Source organism: Cherax quadricarinatus, unplaced genomic scaffold (assembly GCF_038502225.1).
Source record: "Cherax quadricarinatus isolate ZL_2023a unplaced genomic scaffold, ASM3850222v1 Contig271, whole genome shotgun sequence".
Lineage (NCBI taxonomy): Eukaryota > Metazoa > Arthropoda > Malacostraca > Decapoda > Parastacidae > Cherax > Cherax quadricarinatus.
The window spans coordinates 141,407-166,076 of NW_027195297.1; the positions used below are offsets into that span (position 1 = coordinate 141,407).

The window sequence follows — 24,670 nt, forward strand, 5'->3', positions numbered from 1 at the left end:
GCACTGTGAATGCCAGGCATTAGGTCTGATCCAAGGATTGAAATAGATCCAATTCCCCGGATCAAGACAGTACAATGGAAAGCACTGAACCCATATGAGGGGGAGGGAGGCAATTACAGTGCATGGGTAATGGATGTCAATTAGGTTTGAAGGATGGGTCTGCTATGGGAAGCACGCTAAACCCATAGGGGTTATGCAGCACCTTTAAGAATGGGAGGCAGTCAGATTTGATCCAAGGAATGGGAAGGTAGCTCCAATTCTGAATCAGGAGCATGATTAGCTTTCATGAGGGAGCGCCAAAACCCACAGGGGTAATACAGCGCCTATGCACTCCTCAGTGGTGTCTAGGCACCTTAATATTAAGAGGCACCTGCTCTCAAAACATCCTTTGGAAACACTCCAAAAACAGGGGTTATGAAATGCATAGTCTACAAAAAACACTTTATATATGAATGACTAATCAATAATACAAAATAATTATACTGCTACTATAATCACTTCCCATACAATATGCATGAAACGTGCGCCAGTCTGTGTACAGCGGTGTGTAGAGGCGGTGTACACTGAACCCCTCGCAGTAACACTGATACTGCCCTCCATATTCCACACAATATTAACTCCCCCTGCCCCCTCACTACACAAAATTGGTCCGGTGGGGAAGTGGTTAAAAAATAAAAGCAATATTGTGCTTCATACCCTATATGCTCAAATTTTCATACCAATAAACTTTTCGAAAAATTTTGCTCTTGCATTTATCAATAAATTAATGTGAATTAACTTTTTAAGGTAATTAATTTAAAAATCACCTAACCTTGCTATGATTGACATACGTATATCCTAAAGCTATCCAAGGCCATCCTAAATTATAATTTAACGTCTATGACTATTAACTTTGTGATGTTTATACTCCTTTATAGCATTTAACAAAATAAATTTACTCTCGCTTTTCATGACAAAATCATTGCTGATTAAGTAAAACCTGCAAGTTTGCCTTGAAATGAACGACCGCTACAAGGAAATGCAGAACAAAGAGAATACCGACACTTCACAAAAATAATATCCTATACTGTACAGTGTTTAGGGACTTAATTGCTCAGACATGTGGGGGATATGGACAAATTTGTGCATTCAACACGAGGGTACAGCAATGGGGTTGTTGGCGTTCACCATTGCACATGGGGGAGAGGACAGCGAGGGGTGACCGCGCACTATCACAGACAAGTCGAGGGGACCTGCCCCTCCAGTGTGGGTTGTGGCCCGCAACAACTGGGGTGGGATATATTGTCCCAGCTGTTTTGACTACCACATTTAATCAAGGAGACTCCAATCCAACAACTGGATGGTGGTGCAACGCCGAGGTCTTTCAGCGTTGATGCAGTTATGACTAGTAAAGGGTAGAGGTCCCTCTACGCATTTACCTCCTCCTGGTAGCGATCGGTGATGTACGTAGCCATATCTGTAAGGTTACTGAGACACGAGTGGAGTCCCATCAGGTGTGTTCTGAGGGAGTCCATGACGTTAGCAGCCACATCATTACCTTCTTCACCCTCCACGCCAGAGTCCCCGCCTTCGCTCACATCGCACCCACCTTCACTCTCGCCATCAGAGGTGTTTGAGGACATGGATATCATTGAGAGAGTGCTCTGTCGTCGCATGTGACCCTTGACATGACCTGTACTGGAAACAGTGGAAGACTGGTCTGACCATCTTGCAGTGTTGGTTACAGGAGTTGACACTGTGCTGTTGTCGCTGTCGTCATCATCGTTGGAGGTAGGACCCCAAATGAGGTCATTTTTAACTGAGTTGAGAACAGTGTAGAAGTTGTATGGGTTGCCACCACCACGCAGCAGGGTGGGTACCTTCTGTGAGGTCTTCACGTGATCAACATCCACATCCAACAATCTGAAGAGGACCAATCAAGAGTGTCACAAACACTTTAATGTCTATCTTAACTAAATGATGCATGTCTTAGATGAACAGTAACACAACTGTTCCTAATATTCATAATTATATGAAATTTAAGACTAAAAACAACAAACTTTACTCATGTTAAAGAGGAAGTGTACATCTTTCAATTACTCTAAACTCAAATTTTGCTTAAACTAAAAAAAAAAAAAAAAAAAAAAAAAAAAAAATTATACAATAGCAATGGAACCAAAAGTTGATAACTGGACTAACTATATTAACTATTACCAACATAATTCATTGTTCAACATCCAGCACTTAAGTATTAACGAGACTAACCCCAGTCAAGATACCAAACTTAAATAAATTTTAATGGGTAAGAAACTACATTGTGTCTGGTAAAGACACTGATAATGCTTCTTTACTTCATTGATATAGGGCACACAACACAGGCTTCAAATTTGTTAGGTTCAAAGCCTATCATCTGTGCGTGGATCAATACGGCTGAAATAAATTGTAACACCATCAAAAATGCATTAAACACTGAACAGACGGATGAAAGTAAAATCTATCTTGTATATTCAGAGTTAGACTGATCTCTGCAAATACCCTACGTCCGTCCGTCCCTCTCCCTCCTCTCTCTCTTTTAGGATGATAACGTAATTATGCCAGAAAAAAAAAAAAAGAAAAATTAAGGTGCCAGCTGTGATGTCTCAAGAATGTCAGACTAGTGTTGACAAACGAAAAAAACAACACAACAAGTTTATCATAACCAAAATTAAGCTCTAGACTCACATTATTAAGCAAAAGACAAGCATATGCTGTATATCTCACCGCAGTAATTGGTAAAGAGAAGTTAAAGAAAGGTCTAGGAAGAAGAAGGGAGAGGGATGGAGAATGGAAGATAAAGAAAGGGGAGGGAAGAGAAAAAGAGAGGAAAGGGGAGTTAGGAGAAAGGGGGAGGCAGGAAGAGAGGAAGAAGTTGAGAAAAAAGCTGAAAGGAAGATAGAATGAGTAGAAGAGAGGGAAAGTAAAAAAAAAAAGAGGAAGAGGAGGCAGGAGAGAGGAATAGGAGACAGAAGAAAGTATGTGTGGGGGAGAGGGTAATGTTGAAGGACTCAGGAGGGGGCAGAGACTGGAGTAAAGATCACACTAGCATTGTGAAAACCAACAGGGCGCGACCTTCACCTTCTCGACCAGTAACACCTCAGCCTTAATACATGTCATGGAATTTTTCTTATAAAACTAATAATTTAAAAAATCAGAGCTAAAGAAAAAAAAAAAGTCACTTCCCACTGCTGGATACAGTACATAACTTGTATTTTCTTAAACTTAAACGTTCAAAGGAAAATGATCAGTAATTTAAGAACGTCCTTTTAGGAAGTTTTCTCAAATTTATTACATTAGTATGGCCTACAGATTTCATTACACAGGGTGTCCACAAAAACAGTCACTGATTTCAAACAGGTATAACGTAACTTTATTGTAATAATCTTTCACAGTTAGCAGCTTCAGATGCAGGATTTCATTCAGTTTCATGTGGTAAAGGGTAGCATTAAAGGCACTCAATATGCGCCCTTCTGGTTGCTTGACAAACATCGATGGGACAGTCTAGTTCGGTCCAGATGCTCGGCAGCATATCTGGAGTTATGCGAACTGCTTCAGTGATCGAAATTTTCAGCTCCAGGGCTGCAGGTAGTGGTGGTACGTAATAATAGGTCCGGTGACCTCGCAGGCCACTTGCAGAGGTTACCGGACCTAACTGTTTGACTTCTTTCTTTGAAGGTACGTGAAGAGCAGTTTACGTAACCACCACTCCCTAAAACCTCGGAGCTGAAAATTTCGATTACTGAAGCAGTTCGCGTGATAACACCAGATATGCTGCCGAGCGTCTGGACCGAACTGGACTATCACATCGATGTTTGCTGAGCAACCAGAGGGGCGCACATTGAGTGCCTTTAAAGCTACCCTATACCAAACGAAAGAATGAAATCCTGCATCTATAGCTGCTAACTGTGAAAGATTATTACAATAAAGTTACGTTATACCTGTTTGAAATCAGGTAGTGTTTTTGTGAACACCTAGTATATTACACATGGAATTAACCTGGGTTAAACTTGCTTGAGATTTCTCAAGACCTACATAGCAACAAGCAGGTTTATTACGAAAGATACTAGAGCTAGATCCGATGTGATGTGCCAATTAGTGTACAGGTTGCAAGAAGTAAAAATCATTGACAGAAAGCAAGGTGACTGACCTGCAAGGTACCATTACTGTCTCGTTCATGTTATTGACAGCCTTAACGAAGCGGTCCATGGCGCACAGTATGGACTGGGAGGAGAAATCTGAGAGCTCGTCGTGCTTGTTCATCCTCACACTACTGTAGAAAAAAAATGAAGCTACAAGCAACCAATACCTGCCATTAAAATTGAAACATTTCGGTAATTATAACGAAATATTATCTTTATTCAAATAATATATGCATGCAATTACGTTTCAACGACACTCGGGCAAGTTATACTCCTCAAGGCACGGTTATGATAGCTTCACATCATTAAATTCAAGTGGTAGCGTTAAACCCGTAGAGATCACACAGCTCCTGGAAGAATGAGAGGCAATCAGGTTCAATCCAAGTGAGAATAGGTTCAATTCCTTGGACCAGGAGTCCCTCATGGCATCAAAGTATTTCCCTCGAGTCATCCATCGTGCAATAGCGAGCCTTTGCTATATACACCAAACCACCGCTTATCCAGGCTATTAACTCTTCCAACAGCTCATCAGGACTTCTAGAGTAATAACAGGTATATGATGTTCATGTCCCAAGGGTTTCCAATTTTTTTTTAGCATGTCTAGCTACACATGTACCGAGAGTTTACAAAAATGTTCCATATCGAATATTAAATAGTAACAAGTTTAGATAGGCTAGCATTGGGCAAAAAATTAATGGGGGGGGGAGAAGGAAAGTCACTTCAAGAATATTCAGTTAACACGAAAAAAAAACAAAAAGATTCCTTGAGTCACTGGTTCTGCGGCCCGATCCAGACAAGGCCTCTCAGTAATCACCTCACATCCAGGCTGTTGGTACTGCATGCAATTTAGTGTAGCCAACACAGCCTGAGTGAGTAGAAATAACTAATTTACCCAGTTCCCTCTTGAAGACAGCTAGGAGGCTGCTCTGGCAATTTGCACCCTGTTTTTATTCTTTCTCTTGTGGGGCGCAATTTTCTTGTGCAGACTTTGGGCCATTCCCTCTGGAACTTTCCAGTAATATGATTTATCTTCATCTTCTTCGCTCCTTGGAGTACAGTTTACAGCAGTTAATGTTTGTATGATGACTGCCACACAAAGCAATACATAAAAAAATTGGCAAAAATCTAAAATTGAAATGCTTTAAAACTCTCCTAGCCACACACACTATAGGATTCAATAAAGAATATCAGTGATACCGCCACTAAGCTCTTGGCAAACTTAAGTCATCTGCCAAAAGTCATAAACGCTTAACACCCACCCAAAGTTAAACTACAAAAAGAACGATTATAAAAATCTTTTAATGCGGTTAGTTTGACATAATGCTATATATATGGCTATAACCGCTTGGAAGTCAGCTTCTGGCTATAATTATGCAACTGAACTAAAACTTGTAGCATTTGTGCTATGCCGAATTCAAAATTTTCATGAAAATGCATATCACAATACTCATTGCGCTTGTTCTTTTCCAATGAGGATTACTTTGTTGTTGTATTCCTTAAGAAAGGAAAGCGGGTTAACACAAGGAAGATATGTTTAAGATTTAACAGATGCTCCATGAAATCGATCACAAAAAGCTCAACCTACCAGCAAATATTGATAGTACTGCTTGCAGAAGTGTGGAAGTTTCATTCAATAATGAACCCAACTACTTCCTGCAGGTTGTATCGGATCAACCTGGCTGATCAGGCAGTAATAAAAAGATGCTTAGTTTCAGGCAGGGCTGTTTTAGAACTACCTGAAACCAACCACAGGTAGCCTAAGGTGATACTGGGGTCACCTATCCCAATTACTTGCCTTAACCTGACTGACCAATCGACGTGAACGTCATCCACTGCGCTAAGCCAATTGCTGTCGTAGACACGTCTGGAAATGAAGCACAGCGAAACTGATTATATTACCACTGTACATAACCTCTTTCCACTTTCATCGAGCGTCAAAATAGAAAGATTCTGGTTTAACATTGATAATTTATCGTATCTTTGATAGCATTATCTAACGCTTTAATGAAGTCTTAACGTCAAACTCTTGCCAACCTTGTCGCACATGGTAGTCCATGAATAATCGTAACACCGTCCTGGTAAATCCCCAAACGGTATAATATACAAAGGAACATATATACATCTTGAGTATATATACAGCTTAATTCCAATTTGGGTGAATGAAGTCATCTTGAATGTTAGGTGTGCGTGTGTTCAGCAGCCTTAAATAACCCACAAGCAGTGAATACTTTAAACAACTTTTTTCCCCCCCACTTGTTAGTTTATCATTAACACCAAAATTACTTAATTAATAACATGGCCCTAAGCAGCATACTAAATTCTGCGTTCACCTTGAGTATTCAATGTTCACCATGAATACTTTCTCCAATCCCACACTTTTACTTTATGATTCTAAGCTCTTCCAGTATAGTTTAATATTTAAATATTATATTCACGAGGGAAGAACTATACCTGTAGGGGTCATACAGCGCCTGAGGAAGGGAAGGGGTAGGGTAGCTCCAATGCCTGGCATCAGGTGCCCTTCACCAGCATCAATACACCCCCCTTCCCCTTGAAGGGATACTTAATATAATTTTCTTAAAGAATATACATAATTTTAGAGAATGCGAATACGTACAAATTTGTAAAAAAAAATCAATTTATATATATTTTTAGACATTAAAAATATATTTTGTGTGGTTGGGCGGAGTGCAGTCTTCATGCCCATCCCTAATAAAGTCTATATAGATCCTTCACTTACCCATGGAAAAATTCCACTGCCAGTTAGTGCTCGTATATTTTTTTTTTAGCTGTGCTTACCTGTTGTCTTCATGATCAGCGGGGTAGTAGTTATCAACAGAGTTGTACAGCATCGTGCTCGTTGGGAGGGCCACTTGGCGCTTTGGTTGACTAGGCATTTAAATTCACCAATCCTTTCACCTGACGAGGTTTCACTATGACCGCCCGTCGAGACTCAGATACTTCTGTTTTTCCTTACAAGTAATATCTTCAGATCAGAGTATTCTTTCAGTCTTTTACCAGTAATCAAACCCTCGAAGGCCGTGTGCACACAAAGTAGCAAGCCTAGTGCAGAGGGGATATTAGAGCACAGAACTACACTTCCTCTCACGAGCAAAGGCTAGAACGGTCTGAGGCTGCCAGCACTGACGTGGATATATAGCAGCCCAGGCTCCGCCCAGAGCCCTCCTGCACCCCCACCCACCATTTGCTCCGGGGTACCACGTAACTCACTGGTACAGTAAAAGCATTCGTCTCACAATTACAGTGCCGATTACTGGCATGGATACACACCTGCCCACCTAGCACTGAAAATAGGAACCTGTGTGTCAGCCGACTGTTGGGGGTCGCATCTAAAGAAAATTAAGTTAGGAACCTCCAATGCTTCTTTCTGTAATACCCTGTGTAAGAAAACACTGTTTACGAAAAGAAAACAATATATACTGCCAGTATTCAAGTGCTGGGTTAAAAGTAGCTGTGAATATGTACACAAAAAGTGCACCTGTACACAACCAAAACTAAGCGCTAAATTCACAAGGGTCATACAAACCTCAACGCCGAGTACAATCAGGCAAATGCATGCACACTGGGAGAGTACGTAATTAAACGAGTAGGTACACCTCACTTCCTTGAAAATTCAGCTAGGCAATATAGCCTTACTAATTAATGTAATTAAATTTTGGCTAATCCCGCCCAATTTATCTTAGGTTAGCCTAAGTTTTAGTTTGGTTTCGTGATGATGACCTGACCTGACCGGCTTAAGCCGGTAGGTGAATTGGACTTGCCTCGCACTGGCCAGTAGGCCTGCTACAGTGTTCCTTCTTTCCTATGTTCGTACGTTTTAGCGTAGTGCAACCGTGAATTTAGTGTAAATAATTTATTTTGTCTCTTCTTATATAGATTAGGGAGCGCTAAATACGTTGGAGTTGTATAGTGCCTTGTAATGGGAGGATATTAGATCTCAAGGAGTGAGAATAGCTCCAATTCCTGGGACCATGAGCCCTTCCACCCCGCCCCATCAAAGCACATTTCCTTGAAGGGGTTGTCTCGCTTCGTGATCATATCTTCATTTCTCTTTGTGGAGGATACACAAACCTAACAAATGGCAATACCTCAGTAATTCCAACTCTGCTGGAGAAAAACCTTTCAAACTGCCTCAGCTACTGAACCCATAGTGACTATGGAAGGGTTAATTATAACCTCGCTGCCTAGTTTCCCAGCTCAAGCTGGCAGATTTCATTATTTAAATGCACAAAACTCATCCTGTAGGATGAATTGTGATAAAATATATCGCTAGCTTTGTTCCCACTACGGAACTACCGTAGAGTAGGGTAGCAGCACACTGTTTAATATACCTAATATTGATAAATTAGACACATGTGCAACTCTTGGGTGTCTTTATTGAGGAAACGTTTCGCCACACAGTGGCTTCATCAGTCCATACAAAGGAGAATCTTGAAGAACAGGAGGAGAATGAGGTAATCAGTCCCTCAACCTCATTCTCCTCCTGTTCTTCAAGATTCTCCTTTGTATGGACTGATGAAGCCACTGTGTGGCGAAACGTTTCCTCAATAAAGATACCCAAGAGTTGCACATGTGTCTAATTTATCAACATGTCGGTTCTGTGAACCATTCATCTACAAACCTGTCAGACACTGCAACTTCTTGGGATCTTAATACTTGGGAATTCTTCGCATGCCTAATTCTTGGGCACGACCTACTTCAACATTGAACAAATGTTACACGACGTATGACTTCTGCACCTCTCCTGCCAACGGTTTATAAGCTCCTTCTCAGCACGTATGCCGTATTCTATTCAAGATTGATGGACTGACCACATCGACTCAAGGTTGAGGGACTGATTACCTCATTCTCCTCCTGTTCTTCAAGATTCTCCTTTGTATGGACTGATGAAGCCACTGTGTGGCGAAACGTTTCCTCAATAAAGATACCCAAGAGTTGCACATGTGTCTAATTTATCAACATGTCGGTTCTGTGAACCATTCATCTACAAATACCTAATATTGTTCCATAGAAGCAAGACAATTACTTGTTGCTACACACACGTACATTTACAGACACGAACCACAGGATTTAATACAAGATGTAGCAATATGATAGACTGCAGGAACTATCTTTAGCTACAAATAGGTAAATTAGACCCGTGCTTGAATACCTATCACCAGGGTAGAACCCTCTGTTTAATTATGTTCAGAAGCTTTAGAAAGTACATAGGTTTGAGGTGTATAAATGGAAGACAGGAATAAATAAAGGGGATGTAAATAGTGTGCTGAAAATATCTAGCCTAGACAGGACTCGCAGCAATGGTTTTAAGTTGGAAAAATTCAGATTCAGGAAGGATATAGGAAAGTACTGGTTTGGTAATAGAGTTGTGGATGAGTGGAACAAACTCCCAAGTACCGTTATAGAGGCCAGAACGTTGTGTAGCTTTAAAAATAGGTTGGATAAATACATGAGTAGATGTGGGTGGGTGTGAGTTAGACCTGATAGCTTGTGCTAACAGGTCGGTTGCCGTGTTCCTCCCTTAAGTCAATGTGACCTGACCTGACTAGGTTGGGTGCTTTGGCTTAAGCCGGTAGGAGACTTGGACCTGCCTCGCATGGGCCAGTAGGCCTTCTGCAGTGTTCCTTCGTTCTTATGTTCTTAGAGCTGAGAAGTGTGCATTATTTGTGGAGACATGCTTAACCAGTCAAAGCTAAAACATTCCACATGAAGCGGTAGGTATAGATCTAAAGGGCAGCACATCGCCTGGAGAACGGAAGGTAATCAAGTTTGCTCCAGAAAATGGAAGGGTAGCTCTAACTGCATGACTCAAAACCCTTCACTAAAGTCAAGTAACAGCCTTCAAGGGTTACTGGAAATATTCTTACGAAGGATGGGGTAGAGACTGAAGCGAGCACCACCAAGGATATAGAGAGAAGTTAAAGACTGAAAACCCACTGGGATGTTAGGAAGTAGTTCTGTCTCAGGTGGTAGGGAAATGGAAGGAGCTAGCGGAGGAAGAGAGACAGGAAGACGAGGAAGAGAAAAGGAGGCGGCAGAAGAGGAGGCGGAGGAGGGGGAAGAGGAGGAAGAGGCCGCGGTAAACTATACAAAGTTGGAAGAGTTGGTATGGAAAGTTGCAGAGGTAAGAATTCAATAACAGTGTGCGCGCGCCCATGTGCGCGTGAGGGGGGAGGAGGGGAAAAAGGGAGGGGAGAGGGAGAGATTGCAAGAGGGGGAGAGAAGAAAAAGGGAGAGAGGGAGGGAGAGAGGGAGGGAGAGAGGGAGTGTGGGAGAGAGACAGGGTAGAGAGTGGGAGAGAGACAGGGTAGAGAGTGGGAGAGACAGGAAAAGGGGAGAAGATAGGAGAGGGGAAGGTAAAAGGGAAAGAAAGGGAGGGCAGAGAGGAAGGAAGCACGTAGGTAGGGGTGTGTGAGCGTGTGTGAGCTCTATTATCGTTGCCGAGTCGAGTCTCAGCGCCTTTACTCTAATGATTTCAATCTCCTGGCTGTGAGAGCCCTGTCATACCTATTCTTAAGGCTGTGTATGATAAATTCCGCTTCTAACACTTCATAGGTCTAGGTCTTTCCATTTCCTGACCACTCTTGGGCTAATTAATATTTCCGAGCATCCCTGTGACTGTTTTTAATTTCCAGTTGTGAATTCATGTATCTGTGACCTGCCTCTTAAACAGACTCCCTATCCACTTTGTCAATTCCTCTCATTATTTTTGTATGTCGTAATAAATGTCACCTGTAGTCCTGTCCTCCAGTGTCAAGTTTAGCTCCTCTAGCTTCTCCTCAGGGACTAGTTTCGTTGTAAACCTTTGCACTTCTTGGAGCTTTATATGCTTTAAAAGATGGTGGTTCCATAATGGCCCTGCAGACGACCTTGTATAGGTCGTCACTGCCACCTTGCTGATGTTCCAGCTGTGTGAGGATAGGATAGGATAGTGGGGGAAATCTTATCCTCAGGAGAATGGGTAAACAAAAATATTGATTATATCCAGGAAAAGTAAATCCATATGGGTTATATTCAGTTTTAACCACAGAAAAAACAAAACACAAGATTGAACACCACAAGCACTGCTCTGCTCCGGTAATCCCAAATTTGTAAATATACGTTTCCTTACACCTGTGCACGTTCACCTAACAATATAGGTTTCTGGGTATTATGTAAAGCCAGTGGGTCGCATCCTGGGTAATGGGGAGGCTGGAAATCAAATGCTAATACCGAAAGTGGAGTCCCAAGAGCGCATTTCTTTACAAACATTCTGTATGTATACAAAAATTCACAGTTCTCAGTGCATTTTATCCTTCTTAAGTAAGTAAAGCTTATTTATGCACCACTTGGCACTTCAGACATGCAGCTAGATACACCAAGAATATGAATGTGCCTCAGGTTTTTACTATTTGTAGGTGACAGCCTTAAGCAAGCCTTCAAACACCTGCAGTGCAGTTTACCTATCAGTGAACAGATGCCTAGGACTTTGTCGATCGTCGTGGGTCGCATCCTAGGAAAGAGAACCTAGCGAACAAAAAATGTAAACCCCGCTGTTTCCCTATTTTGAGTAATATTTGTTTCCTAATTCTCTGGTGTTTATACTTCCATGTCATCATCTACTCTAACTCCCATGTGAGTTTCCTCCTTTTCCCCAACTTCCGATAATAAAAATTTCATCTTACATGGAAGAATTATGTCGCTGTCCGAGGTAATGGGCAAGTCCAAAATATTTAAATCGTGTGTTAGAACTATAAAAAGCTATGGGGAAATGGGCGAGAGCAAGAAGACTGAGGTAAGGGAAGAGGGTCAAAAGAGGTGTGTGACTGCATCTTCACGGGAAAACCAATGGCGTTACATTTGCATCGGAGAAAACCCAGATGACGTCTAGCCAACATGATGCAGTCGTTGCATTATTATGACAATCAAACCAATGACGTTACATTTGCCTCGTAGAAAACCCAGATGACGACGTTTAGCTAACAAGATGCAGTCGTTGCATTATTATTACAATCATAGAGAAGAATTAAAACTGTAGGGAGGAGGGGTTCAAACAGTTATCAGAGTTCTATAATTATATATTTAGGAGCGGGGAAGCGCTAAAGCCATAGGGGTCATACAGCATCAAGGGAAATGGCAGGCATTCAGATTAAATCCAAGGACGAGGACAGCAAGTGCAATTCCTTGGATCAAGACACCCCTACTGGTACCCAGGAACCGCCCGTAAGATGTGGAGCTCTGTAAAAATCAGTGTTCACACACTTGGTGCTCACTTATTAACCTCACATCGTAGGATATACCTTTGATATACAATTAATAGGCTTCGATAATTTCCCTAACTCCCCAGCCCGGCCCTGGGAAGGGGTGTCTAGGACTTGCCAGCAGAAATAGAGGCTGGCGGCCCGTTGGCCCACCTATCCATCACAGTCTGGCTGATCCGGCATTTGAGTGATATTCAATTACACTAAGAAAAACTAAATGCCAAACCTTGCAAGCAATGCAGTCAATAAAAATATAAGCGTTAAGGCGCATTTCGCACTTGTTCGACACAAGTGTCTTTAAAATTCAACGGGAGGTGTGCATTTGCTGCCATCACTTCTTGGATGGCACTGTCCCATCCTATCTCGGTCTCTTCAAAGCGGTGCCCTGATTCTCTCCCATTCCCCAGATGCTGTATGACCCTTTTACCACTTCCCCTTTATGTAATAATATTCCTTTTAAAGGTAGAAGACTAAGGAGACTGAGGCGTCAACACTGGAAAGATATCTGGAGTTTGAAAGTACAAAGTCCGTATACACTAAGAGGTGTATATGTCTCATTTCATATATACTTTAATCCATATTTGAAGATTGAAGTTTTCTTGACTGGTGTAAAAATTAAAGGCAATCTTAATGGCCCTCATGATGATAGGCTTTAATCTATTTTTTTTAACATGTGAGCCTTTCCCACCGAGGCAGAGTGACCCAAAAAGAAAGAAAAAACTTTCATCAACGTTCAACATTTTCACCATCATTCATATATAATCAGTCTTTGCAGAGGCGCTCAGATACAGTTAACACTCCAAACAGCCAATATCCCAAACCCCTCCTTTAAAGTGCAGGCATTGTACTTTCGATCTCCAGGACTCAAGTCCAGCTTACCGGTTTCCCTGAATCGGTACCCTACTCACACTCCAACAGCTCGTCAGGTCACAGAAACCATTCGTCTCCATTCACTCCTATCTAACACGCTCATGAACACTTGTTGGAAGTCCAAGCCCCTCGCCCACAAAACCTCCATTACCCCTCCCTCCAACCTTTTCGGGGACGAACCCTACCCCGCCCTCCTTCCCCAAGCGATTTGTACGCTCTCTAAGTCATTCTACTTTGTTCCATCCTTTCTGAATGACCAAACCACCTCAATAGCCCTTCATCAGCCCTCTGACTAACACTTTTAGTAACTCAACACCACCTCCTAATTTCGACACTACGAATTCTCTGCATAATATTTACACCACACATTGCCCTTAGACACGACATGTCCACTGCCTTCCAGCCTCCTCCTTTACTGCAGCATTTACAACCCATGCTTCACACCCATATAAAAGTGTTGGTACCACTATACTATCGTACATTCCATTCTTTGCCTCCACGGATAACGTTTTTTTTTTTTCTCCAGATACCTCAAAGCACCAATCACCTTTTTTCCTTCATCAAGACTATGGTTAACCTCGTCCTTCATAAACTCATCTGCTGACAACTCCCAAATATCTGAGCACATTCACTTCCACACTCCTTGTGATATCCAATTTTTCTTTACCATAATAAAATAAAAGATCCCAAACGTGGTGCAGCTGTGGGAAGTCTGCACTCTGCTCTAACACCAGGTTTAACACAGTGACAGTGACCTACATGTGCAACATGTGCTTACAACAAAAAAAAAAATTCGTGAAATCAAGTCGAATGATGACAGTAAAGAATCTAGCTCACAGATAGTTCCAGTTTCACATTGTCCCTTGTGTTTTTTATAAATATTAAAGAAAATATGGGTAGCCAGATATATAGAAATCAATAAAAATTCCATTTATATTATACTAGGATTTTTACATTTAAACACGCGTTTTAAATTTATATTGCAAACAGTCATTCTTATTGCGGATACAATGTGGCAAGTGATGATGATTCAGCGTAGGCAAACTCGCTAAAATTAAATAATTTTATTTATTTACACAAGGATCCCTACGTTTTGTATCTTGGAAAGGTACAATGACATCACTTCCTAGAATTACACGCGTACACGCCAACACACGTGTTTTGATCAGTTAATGCTAATTCTGAGGAAAAAAATGGAGGGAAGACCTGAGGAAGACCTGAGGAGCTCACCTGCAAGTTTAATCTTAGATTAGTTTAAACTGAGCAAGGATGCTGAGCGGGCATGACATTCAGATCTGCGTGTCACTGAGCATAAACGATGAGAACAGCATTTAGCAACACGCGAAAACCGAAGGCTCTCTCCCCCTTCATCTCCCCCACCCCCACAAACTAACCTGGTGGGTGTCGCGTAGCTCAATAGTGAGGGCATTCAATTCAAAATAGAATGGTCTGGGGTTCGATTTCTTGGCACAGAGAAACACATGGGCCAGTTTCCATACATCCCTGCCTCCCTGTCCAACTACTGGTAAAAATAGGTATTTGTTTTGTAGCCGATTGTTGTAGGTCGCATCCGGGAAAAATGTATCACATCAGTCCTGATGGAATACCTATGACAGATCTGAGACAACTTTACGAGGGTGTTTTTAAGAGTTTCTTCCCTCGCAACCCGGCCTCGGGCCAGGCTGTGTAAGAAAACAACTTCAGGCCTATATAACTCAAAAGTTTAGGAAAAGGTGTCCATGCACTTAAAAAAGTCACTTACCCATGTCACGAAGTTAAAAAAAAAAAAATGTTCAAAGACTTAGCTTAACTGCTAACATCCATACATGTGCACGGTAATATTCACGGAGAACACCTGAACATTCAGCATGCTTAATGTATTAACTCGGCGTGGCAGCGCTGGCCACCTCACCAACGTTCGTCTCCATCTGATGACTTGAAGTAACGAGAGCTCAATGTCATGTGTAACGTTGTGGCTCTTCTGAGAAATTTCTCTCTCGATGGCACGACATATGTATGTAGTGGCAAAGGTAGAACGCTCATATATACATATATATACACATATATACATATACATATATATACATATATACATATATATACACATATATACATATATATACACATATATACATATATATACACATATATACACATATATATATACATTATATATATATATATATTATATATATATATATATATATATAATTATATATAATATATACATTACATACATATATATATTATACATATACATATATATAAATATATACATTATATATATATTATATATAATGTATGTAATGTATATAATGTATATAATTATATATATATATATATATATATATATATAATGTATATAATGTATATATATGTATATATATATATAAGCTAACAGCCTCAGAGAAAAACGTAATTCAGGGAAACTCAGGATGTTGCTTCCCGGAGCTGAGATACTAGATACATTAACTCTTGACCGCCAGCATTGAGCGATTGCCTTATTTGTTATATTCACATATTACTTACGTATGTACATGTATCCATGCGTATGCTTAAGCAGACACACAAAATACATATACATGAATGGGCACATGCATAAATATGCACATTCATGTGTGCACATGTACAAGAGTTCACTCGTACATATACACATACAAATAAGAATACATTAGTCACATGCACATTCATACGTTCACAACTGTACATACATTCACACAAGAATACAAGCAACTCATACATGTGCGCGCGCACACATGCCTTTATACAAACGTGCACATTCATACATGCATACGTTTACATTGCTTATGCATACATTTGCATGTATGCATACGCAAAAGCGTGCGTGTATACGTATGTACATGCTGACGTACTTTAAATTGGCTGCATTCGAATTTTATCAACCCACTACACTATTCCTTCTGTATGCACCGAGATAAAGGGGTCTGGGCTTGGAATATACGGGATACCTTTTTCGGATCGCATCCTAATACGTAATTTGAATAATGTTGCCACTGACAGCATCTGCTTTGTGTTCTATAAAAGAAATATCAGCTGACATTATACCCATTTTTTAAACGTTCATTTAGTTCTATGGCATAATACTTTTGTGTTTTGTATGCCATTGCCCTATGGAGCTCCTCAGGCTTTCCGTATCTGACCAATGAAATTTGCCTCCACTGAACATCAATGGAACACGGTTGATATCTTAGTTTTCTCGGTGTCCTCAACCGAAGCGACTTTTAGTGTTAATTTCTATATCTTCCGCAAAGTATAATATGAAACTGGTTTGAGTTTTTAATCCGTTTGCTATGAGGATAAACAGTAGAGGTGCCAGGGCCATGCCTTGGGGTACTGGCATGTTGATACTCTCCCAAGGCTAGATTTTATGTTGTTACTACTACTACATAACATTGTATCAATCGCATCTGCTAGAAAAATGACAGGATGGATAATGAGAACCTTCAAAACTAGGGAGGCCAAGCCCATGATGACACTCTTCAGGTCACTTGTTCTATCTAGGCTGGAATATTGCTGCACTCTAACAGCACCTTTCAAGGCAGGTGAAATTGCCGACCTAGAAAATGTACAGAGAACTTTCACGGCGCGCATAACGGAGATAAAACACCTCAATTACTGGGAGCGCTTGAGGTTTCTAAACCTGTATTCCCTGGAACGCAGGAGGGAGAGATACATGATTATATACACCTGGAAAATCCTAGAGGGACTAGTACCGAACTTGCACACGAAAATCACTCACTACGAAAGCAAAAGACTTGGCAGACGATGCACCATCCCCCCAATGAAAAGCAGGGGTGTCACTAGCACGTTAAGAGACCATACAATAAGTGTCAGGGGCCCGAGACTGTTCAACTGCCTCCCAGCACACATAAGGGGGATTACCAACAGACCCCTGGCAGTCTTCAAGCTGGCACTGGACAAGCACCTAAAGTCAGTTCCTGATCAGCCGGGCTGTGGCTCGTACGTTGGTTTGCGTGCAGCCAGCAGCAACAGCCTGGTTGATCAGGCGCTGATCCACCAGGAGGCCTGGTCACAGACCGGGCCGCGGGGGCGTTGACCCCCGAAACTCTCTCCAGGTAAACTCCAGGTAAACTACCACCACTGGTATGCTTTATTCGCTAGAAAATTTTAAATACATTAGTTTACTTTTCCTGTTTTACCTATCGATTTTATTTCTGTTCTATCACACATTTGTCAAATGCCTTAGCATGGTATGAGTAGACTAAATCAGCATTATGGGATTCTTTCAAAGCCACCGTGATTATGTCATACATGTCTACTTTTCAAATTAAAAAAAAAAAACTCAAGGCAAACCATCAGACCTATGCCAAGTTCGGTACACCTGTAGCCTACTGCTAGTTTATTCGTCAGGAAAAAACAGTGTCACATCTGTTGTGAAATGACCCGTTCAGTAGTGGTTGCGGCGACGGCACTAATGGGCCGCAGCGGCGGCTGGTTTACAAGTGTTGGACTCAGTGGTCTAAGTGAGCTAGCCCAGTGTAATAATGTGTGTGCCCATCACCTGCAGTGACCCACAGCTACGAACCCAAACAAGAATACGACTTGTGATATATATACTGGTCAGCAGCCTTTTAAACCGTCAAGCGAATTTTGTCATCCTGGAGAAAATATAAAGTTCTCAGCTCTGAAGACAGTTATCATAAACACAAACGACCCATATCATAATCACCGAGAAACTGACTTAACACTTGCAGTTTTACTTATGGTGATGCTGATACATCACTAATTATCAATATTGCACGGGTGACCTGCTTCTGCGTTTCCAGCTGAAACAAGATTCGTGATGTATACACCCCAACGCAGGCGCTCTCCTCATTCTTACACACTGATCAATATTAAAGGCCACACTGGTCGCCTTGAACTTAACTCGTATCAAAGTAACTCCTAACAATGTCTGGCACACAACGATGGAAAATTTACAAGTGCTAAAACAACCTCCGGATACATACCTCATCATTATTAAAATTCAGTCGTCATAACTCTAGGGGATTTGCACGTAACGTTTCATTATATATTTCTTGCTTTATTTATAAACATTGTCAGTCTTTGGAAGAAAAGTTGATTAATAACATCAAATATTCTTTAAGACTAACACAAAGATTGACTGTCTTTCATAGGCTTTCATAATTAATAACCTCTACAGCAGCTAAGGAGAGAAAAAAAATCTGCAAATTATTTCCTAGTATTCAAGCAGTTAGTGTGCCATGCAGCACTGAACTTCAGACAAGTATCCCTGACAAGCATACTAAGGCATTCAAAAAGAGGCAGAGCAGCTGGGGAGTGGCGAATGTATAAACTACCACCAATCGGTTTCGAGAAAGCAAATCACGTCTCTTAAATCTACTGAAGCTCTGCAGTAGTTCAACAGATAAAGCAGGGAAGACGGTTGGACTGACTGTATATAAGGTTACTATAAGAAAGTACCTAATTTGTACCATTTTAAAGGCAGACCCAAAATATACATGAACAGACAAGGGGTAAGTAAACGGAACTAAAGCGGATCAAAGAAATCCAACGGATAAGATCAACTGGGTCCAAGAGTAGGTGTGGATATGGATGATAAGGACGAACGGGAATGTCACAAAGCAACTACGACAAGGCCGTAACGTTATTTAGCACTTTGCTCTGGTTGCTTTTATTTAATTTACAAAGTATCAGAATCATCTGGTTACTCGACATTAACATTCTCTTATTAACAATAAAATTTATGGTATCTTTACCAACTCGCTACAGTCGTAACCAATTCACTGTCATATTACAGAAATCATAATCAGATAGCAAAAAAGATTATTTGAAGTTTCTATTTAGTATGTACTCCACATTCCATAATCATTATTCTTTCAATGTCAAAGGTCATAAATATTACCAGTGTTAGATGAAAGAGGAACTATCCCCATCATTTATTCCTAAGAGATGCTGGGTTCTTGATCAGGCAAGTACTCTAAGGAGCAGGGAACCCCTGCCAGAGAAGAGCCCCCTAAACCCTCAAACCTCCCTTCCGCATTATGACGACTCGGTGTAGGAAAGACACCTGCAAAAAATTCTACATATGCCACACACTCGCGTACAAATAGTTTCAGACACTGGATGAAGTAGAGGAGGCAGACTCCTTACACAGTTTTAAAGACTAGGTATAAGGCCTACAAGGCCTGGAATTAGTGTGGCCAGTTGCGAGCAACTAAACTGAGGGGCCAGAGACTTGACAACTGCAAGTGAGTACATACTAGTCGGTTTGTGACAGACTGAAGCTCATTCTCGGGAGAGAACACACTGTTTAACAAGGTTATAACTAGGTGACAATAGGGTAGGTAAGTGGAAAGGTGAAGGTAGGATTTATTATACAAAGCACTTGCCTGTAAGCCATGGCTTCATGGCTCAGTGGTAGTGTGATCATCTCGCAATCAGATCTACAATCTCAGATCGGGATGGAACCATTGGACAGATCTCTTGGCTGTTAAGAAACCGGGTCTCGATTAGCGAATGGGGGATCGAGCCTCCATTACTTTTGCGATGAATGACCAACACGGATTTAGCGCTTCATGAAGTACAATACACCTACTACCCCTTGTTTCACCTGTCAGTAAATAGGTATCTAGGTTTTAGTCGACGGTGACTGGCGCAAAGGTTAAGAGAACCCAAGGATACCAATGGAGATGAACCACACTGCATGGTTTTCTTGTACTAACCCGGGTTATTAACAGTTCGAGGTCAATTATCAGAATAAATCCGTATCATTTTAACACTGATATGGCTTTCTCCAAATTGTACCACCTACTCATCGTTCTTTTTTTTAATAAAGCTACATATACGTTTAAGCAATGCATCTGCCGGCCAATATGGGACATTTTCTAAGTCGTAGATATTCGACTTCCAGGTGTGTATGGTGGAGGTGAAAGGGTAAGCAGGTGTGAGCAGCCCACAAGGAAGGATATTCTAACACCAAAGTGTATATTGGCGGGGAAAGGATATGCTGACACCAGATATGTATGATGGTTGAGGTAGAGGGGTAAGGAGATTGGAGAGGTCCATCAGAAGGGTTAGGGCAGGCCGTCAGGAGAGTTAGGGAAGACCGTTAGGTGTCAGGGCAGGCCGTTAGGAGTGCTAGGGCAGGCCGTTAAGAGTGCTAGGGCAGGCCGTTAAGAGTGCTAGGGCAGGCCGTTAAGAGTGCTAGGGCAGGCCGTTAAGAGTGCTAGGGCAGGCCGTTAAGAGTGCTAGGGCAGGCCGTTAAGAGTGCTAGGGCAGGCCGTTAAGAGTGCTAGGGCAGGCCGTTAAGAGTGCTAGGGCAGGCCGTTAAGAGTGCTAGGGCAGGCCGTTAAGAGTGCTAGGGCAGGCGCTAGTGAACAATAGAGCCTCAGAGGCAGCAGGGAAGACCGGCTACCTCCAGCCAATCCAACCATCCCAGCAGCTTTAAGTCTGCGCCCTCTCACGCCCACACCCGCTTTCACCCCTCACGCCCACTCCTGCTCTCACGCCCACACAGCTCACACCTGGTCTCACGCCCACACTACTCACACCTGTTCTCACGCCTTACCACACCATTATCTTGGGAAAGCGCTAAACCCGTAAGGATTTTACAACGCTTGTTAGTGGGTGGGGGAATGGAAGGCATTCAGGCTTAATTCAGGGAACTAGAGCACAGATCCAATTTCCATAGCTCAAGAGCCCCTCACCACCATCAAGGAATCTTCCATGAGGCTGATCCTTGGAATACCCTCCAGGTAGACTTTAGGTAAGACGTACCTAAGGAGAGGCTAAGGGAAATCAGCCTGGCGACACAAGAGGACAGGAGGGATAGGGAGAACATGACGACGACGTGTAAAATACAGAGGAATTAACAAGATGAACAGGGACAGAATGTTTCAGAGATGGGACACAGCAACAGTGGGGTCATAATTGGAAGTTGAAAACTCAGAAGTGTCACAGGGATGCTAGAAAGTATTTCTTCAGAGTTGTCAGGAAGTGGAACAATCTACAGCGATGTAGTGGAGGCAGCACCCATACATAGCTTTAAGATGTACGATAAAGCTCTTGGACCAAGAAGAGTGAACCTAGTAGCGACCAACGGAGAGGCGGGGCCTGGAGCTGTGAATCGACTCCCTGCTACCACGAATAGGCGAGTCCATCCTCCAAGAGATGTGCCCCTTCCCTCCCCCGTTCCATGATACCAACGCCAGTGTATTATTATTATAATAAAAAAGAAGCGCTAAGCCAGACGCCAGTATAACTGGGCTACCTCGTATTTAGGGAAAAGCAGTAAGCCCGCCGGGGCCATACATAACCTGGGGAAATGGGAGGTAATCAGTCACAGTTCACTGTTGATACTTGACTATTGTTCAGGACGGACCGAAACGAGAGGCAATCAGATTCGATTCAGGGGGAAGGAGTGGTTTATTCCCTCGGATCAACATCAAGAAACCTTCCCTGAGGAGGGGGGAGTGAGCGGCCTGGTAAAGATCAGGAAAAAAATCCAGCCTCGGATGTAGTTTTCGCATAGTAGTAGTAGTAGTATTTTGGGCTTATTTCAATTTCATTAATCGCTATTAGGTTATTTCTATAGCCAATGATTTTTTTCCGCACTTCATAAAGTCCGGCACATTTATGAATTTGTCTTCACCTGTAGAGGAAGCGCACGTGTGTGGGGGGGGGGGGCTTCGCGGGGGTGAGGAGGGGTGAAGCCGCGGAGTGAGGAGGGGTGAAGCCGCGGAGTGAGGAGGGGGGGAAGCCACGGAGTGAGGAGGGGGGGAAGCCACGGAGTGAGGAGGGGGGGAAGCCACGGAGTGAGGAGGGGGGGAAGCCACGGAGTGAGGAGGGGGGGAAGCCACGGAGTGAGGAGGGGGGGAAGCCACGGAGTGAGGAGAGGAAAAGCCGCGGAATGAGGAGGGGGATGTCGCGGGGTTAGGGGTTGGGGTCTTGTGGGTGTGAGGGGTTGGGGTCTTGTGGGTGTGAGGGGTTGGGGTCTTGTGAGGGTTGGGGGTCCTGTTGGGTAGGGTGGGTTATTGGGGGTCATTAAAAACTTTTGGAGTTAAGTTTTTTCATGTTATAATACGTAGGTTGTACATATTAAGAGCTGTCATCCTATCTCAAAGCTCAACCCAATGTAAGGTATACTGCCACCCTCCAGGATGCCACCCACAACCGTAGACTAACACCCAGGTACCTAGTTACTGCTAGGTGAACAGGGGGCAGCAGAGTAAGGAAACGTGCCCAACGTTTCCGTGAATGCAGGAGATCGACCCACGGACACACTCAGTACGTGACCAGAGTGCTCTGCCAAAGGAGCCACAGGGAGGAGAGTTAAGGATTGAGGGGAAGGGGTTATTAAGGGTTGTGGGGATGGAATTTTTAAGGGTAGTGGGGAGGGAATTTTTAAGGGTTGTGGAGAAGGGGTTTTAAGGGTTGTGGAGAAGGGGTTATTAAGGGTTGTGGTGAAGGGGTTATTAAGGGTTGTGGTGAAGGGGTTATTAAGGGTTGTGGTGAAGGGGTTATTAAGGGTTGTGGTAAAGGGGTTATTAAGGGTTGTGGTGAAGGGGTTATTAAGGGTTGTGGGTAATGGGGTGGGTATGATGAGCAGGATGGGGAAAATACACCAAACTGAAGCACCCCACACATATACATGACGCGCGTTTATGTGGAGGGGTGTTATGGCGTTGCTTAGGTGTGCTACTGGAATATTTACAATGCTCTTAATCAGGGGATAAAAATGGAAAGCGCGGGAAGAGCTAAACCCGTAGGGATCATACAGCGTCTGGGGAATGGTAGGCATTCAGGTTCACTCCAATGAAGGGGAGGACAAGTCCAGTTTCTTGGATCAAGAGCTCTTCACTGGCATCGGAGCACCTCCCTTGAGGGGTAAGACACATGGTAACACTTTCACTGACAACGTTATTGTGTAGACCATGTCCTCTCAATAAAAACCTTGTCTACGTGTCCTTAGTCTTCATTCTTGTCGAAAATATGCTATTACATCCATTAACGATAGTGTGCGCCTTGTACACATGTGCTCTTTTTTAAATATATTTAGGCCTGTGTGCACAAACTGCCCATACACGCGCGTGGGTGTGCGCACGTTAACACTGCGCGCGTGGTTGTGTACACCTTTGTGTGCGTTTGCCGGCATACATGTACAAATGTTTAGGTACAGTGTAAACATTGCAAGCTGTTAACACGGAAAAATGAAAGCACTAACTAGGTCATTCCTGCTTACGCCTGACAGACTTATTACAATCTATTTCTGAGAGGCTGCAAACAGCGGGTTTTTGCAACGAAGACTTATCAATTATTTCGCATCAATATTCATGGGGAAGCGGTAAGCCCGTAGGGGCTATATAGGGCCGATTCCAGGAAAAGGATAGCTCCAGTTCGTTGGATCAAGCGCCTTTCACCAGCATCAAGTCTTTTGTTCCCAAGATGCCAGAAGTCTTTGAACCTGGACTCCGCTGGCGATGTCTCCTGCATCTCTTCAAGCCACCCATAGCTTTCTATTCATTTTTATCTAAATAAATATATTAAAGACTTTATATAACGACAGAGGCAATGGAGTCGAGCAACAGACATGCAAAACATTACTTTCAACAGATAACAGTTACGGAAAACTGCCTTCAATAACAAGAGATTGTCGTACAAATTACATCGCTCTTTGTAAACGTGCCACCTACATACCTTTGATTCCCGTAATGGCAACCGAGTTGCACCGAATGTGGTTTTTTGAACATAGTTGGAGTTTGATGCTAGTGAGTGTACACGTGTAAATAAGCCAGCAAGCAGTAACAGTTGTGCCTTGTTTACTGACTGAGGGAGCACTGCTGAGTGCATGCTGGGGCTCCTGAGACCCTTTGGACACACGCCGCCGACACCACACACAGTACCGCTCTACCCAATTAGTATTTGGACCAATTCAGAAATGAAAAGCATAGATTGTAACTGGACTGTTGATTGACTTAAATTACAAATGCAATATATATAAGTGTGTTATCCCCTCTTACATATTACATTTTGAAAAGTAACTGTGTAAGTAGTTAACTATTAACTGTGTTTTGTTCTGCCTTTAGTATCTTAACAACTCGGCGTTTATATTTCTTTCCAGAGTGAAAATCAAAGGTCGTTTCTTAAATTTGCCTCAAGATTGGGGATATTTCTTTATAAAATACAAAGAATATGCTACCAGTTACCAGCAGCATTGACTCTAGTAGCTCCGGAGCCTCTTATCAGCTGAGCGGAGATGCTCTCTCATTGGTGGAGGCAGCGGGGGCGTGGCTGCTTCACCTGCCTTTTAAATCTAATTCTCAATGTTTCTCTGGTAATCCATTCATCTATACGGAACATTAGCAATCCTCGAAGTGTGCA

At 42.5% G+C, this 24,670-nt stretch overlaps 1 protein-coding gene across 4 annotated transcripts; it reads right to left on the bottom strand.

Annotated features, from left to right (window-relative positions):
• Nucleotides 1–427: 427 nt before the first annotated feature.
• Nucleotides 428–24,159, bottom strand: LOC128689097 (mid1-interacting protein 1A). Of its 4 annotated transcripts, none has more exons than XM_070080275.1 (4): nucleotides 23,987–24,159; nucleotides 5,950–6,018; nucleotides 4,163–4,285; nucleotides 428–1,902 (listed from the first exon to the last, which is right to left on the bottom strand). In XM_070080275.1, the coding sequence occupies exons 1-4, from the start codon at nucleotides 24,037–24,039 to the stop codon at nucleotides 1,407–1,409; spliced, it is 741 nt and encodes a 246-aa protein (XP_069936376.1). In that variant the 5' UTR covers nucleotides 24,040–24,159; the 3' UTR covers nucleotides 428–1,406. The 4 variants fall into 4 exon arrangements, with proteins under 4 accessions (XP_069936376.1, XP_053633159.1, XP_069936377.1 ...); XM_053777184.2 differs by lacking the exon at nucleotides 23,987–24,159 and adding an exon at nucleotides 6,954–7,297; XM_070080276.1 differs by lacking the exon at nucleotides 5,950–6,018 and having other exon boundaries at nucleotides 23,987–24,154.
• Nucleotides 24,160–24,670: the final 511 nt, after the last annotated feature.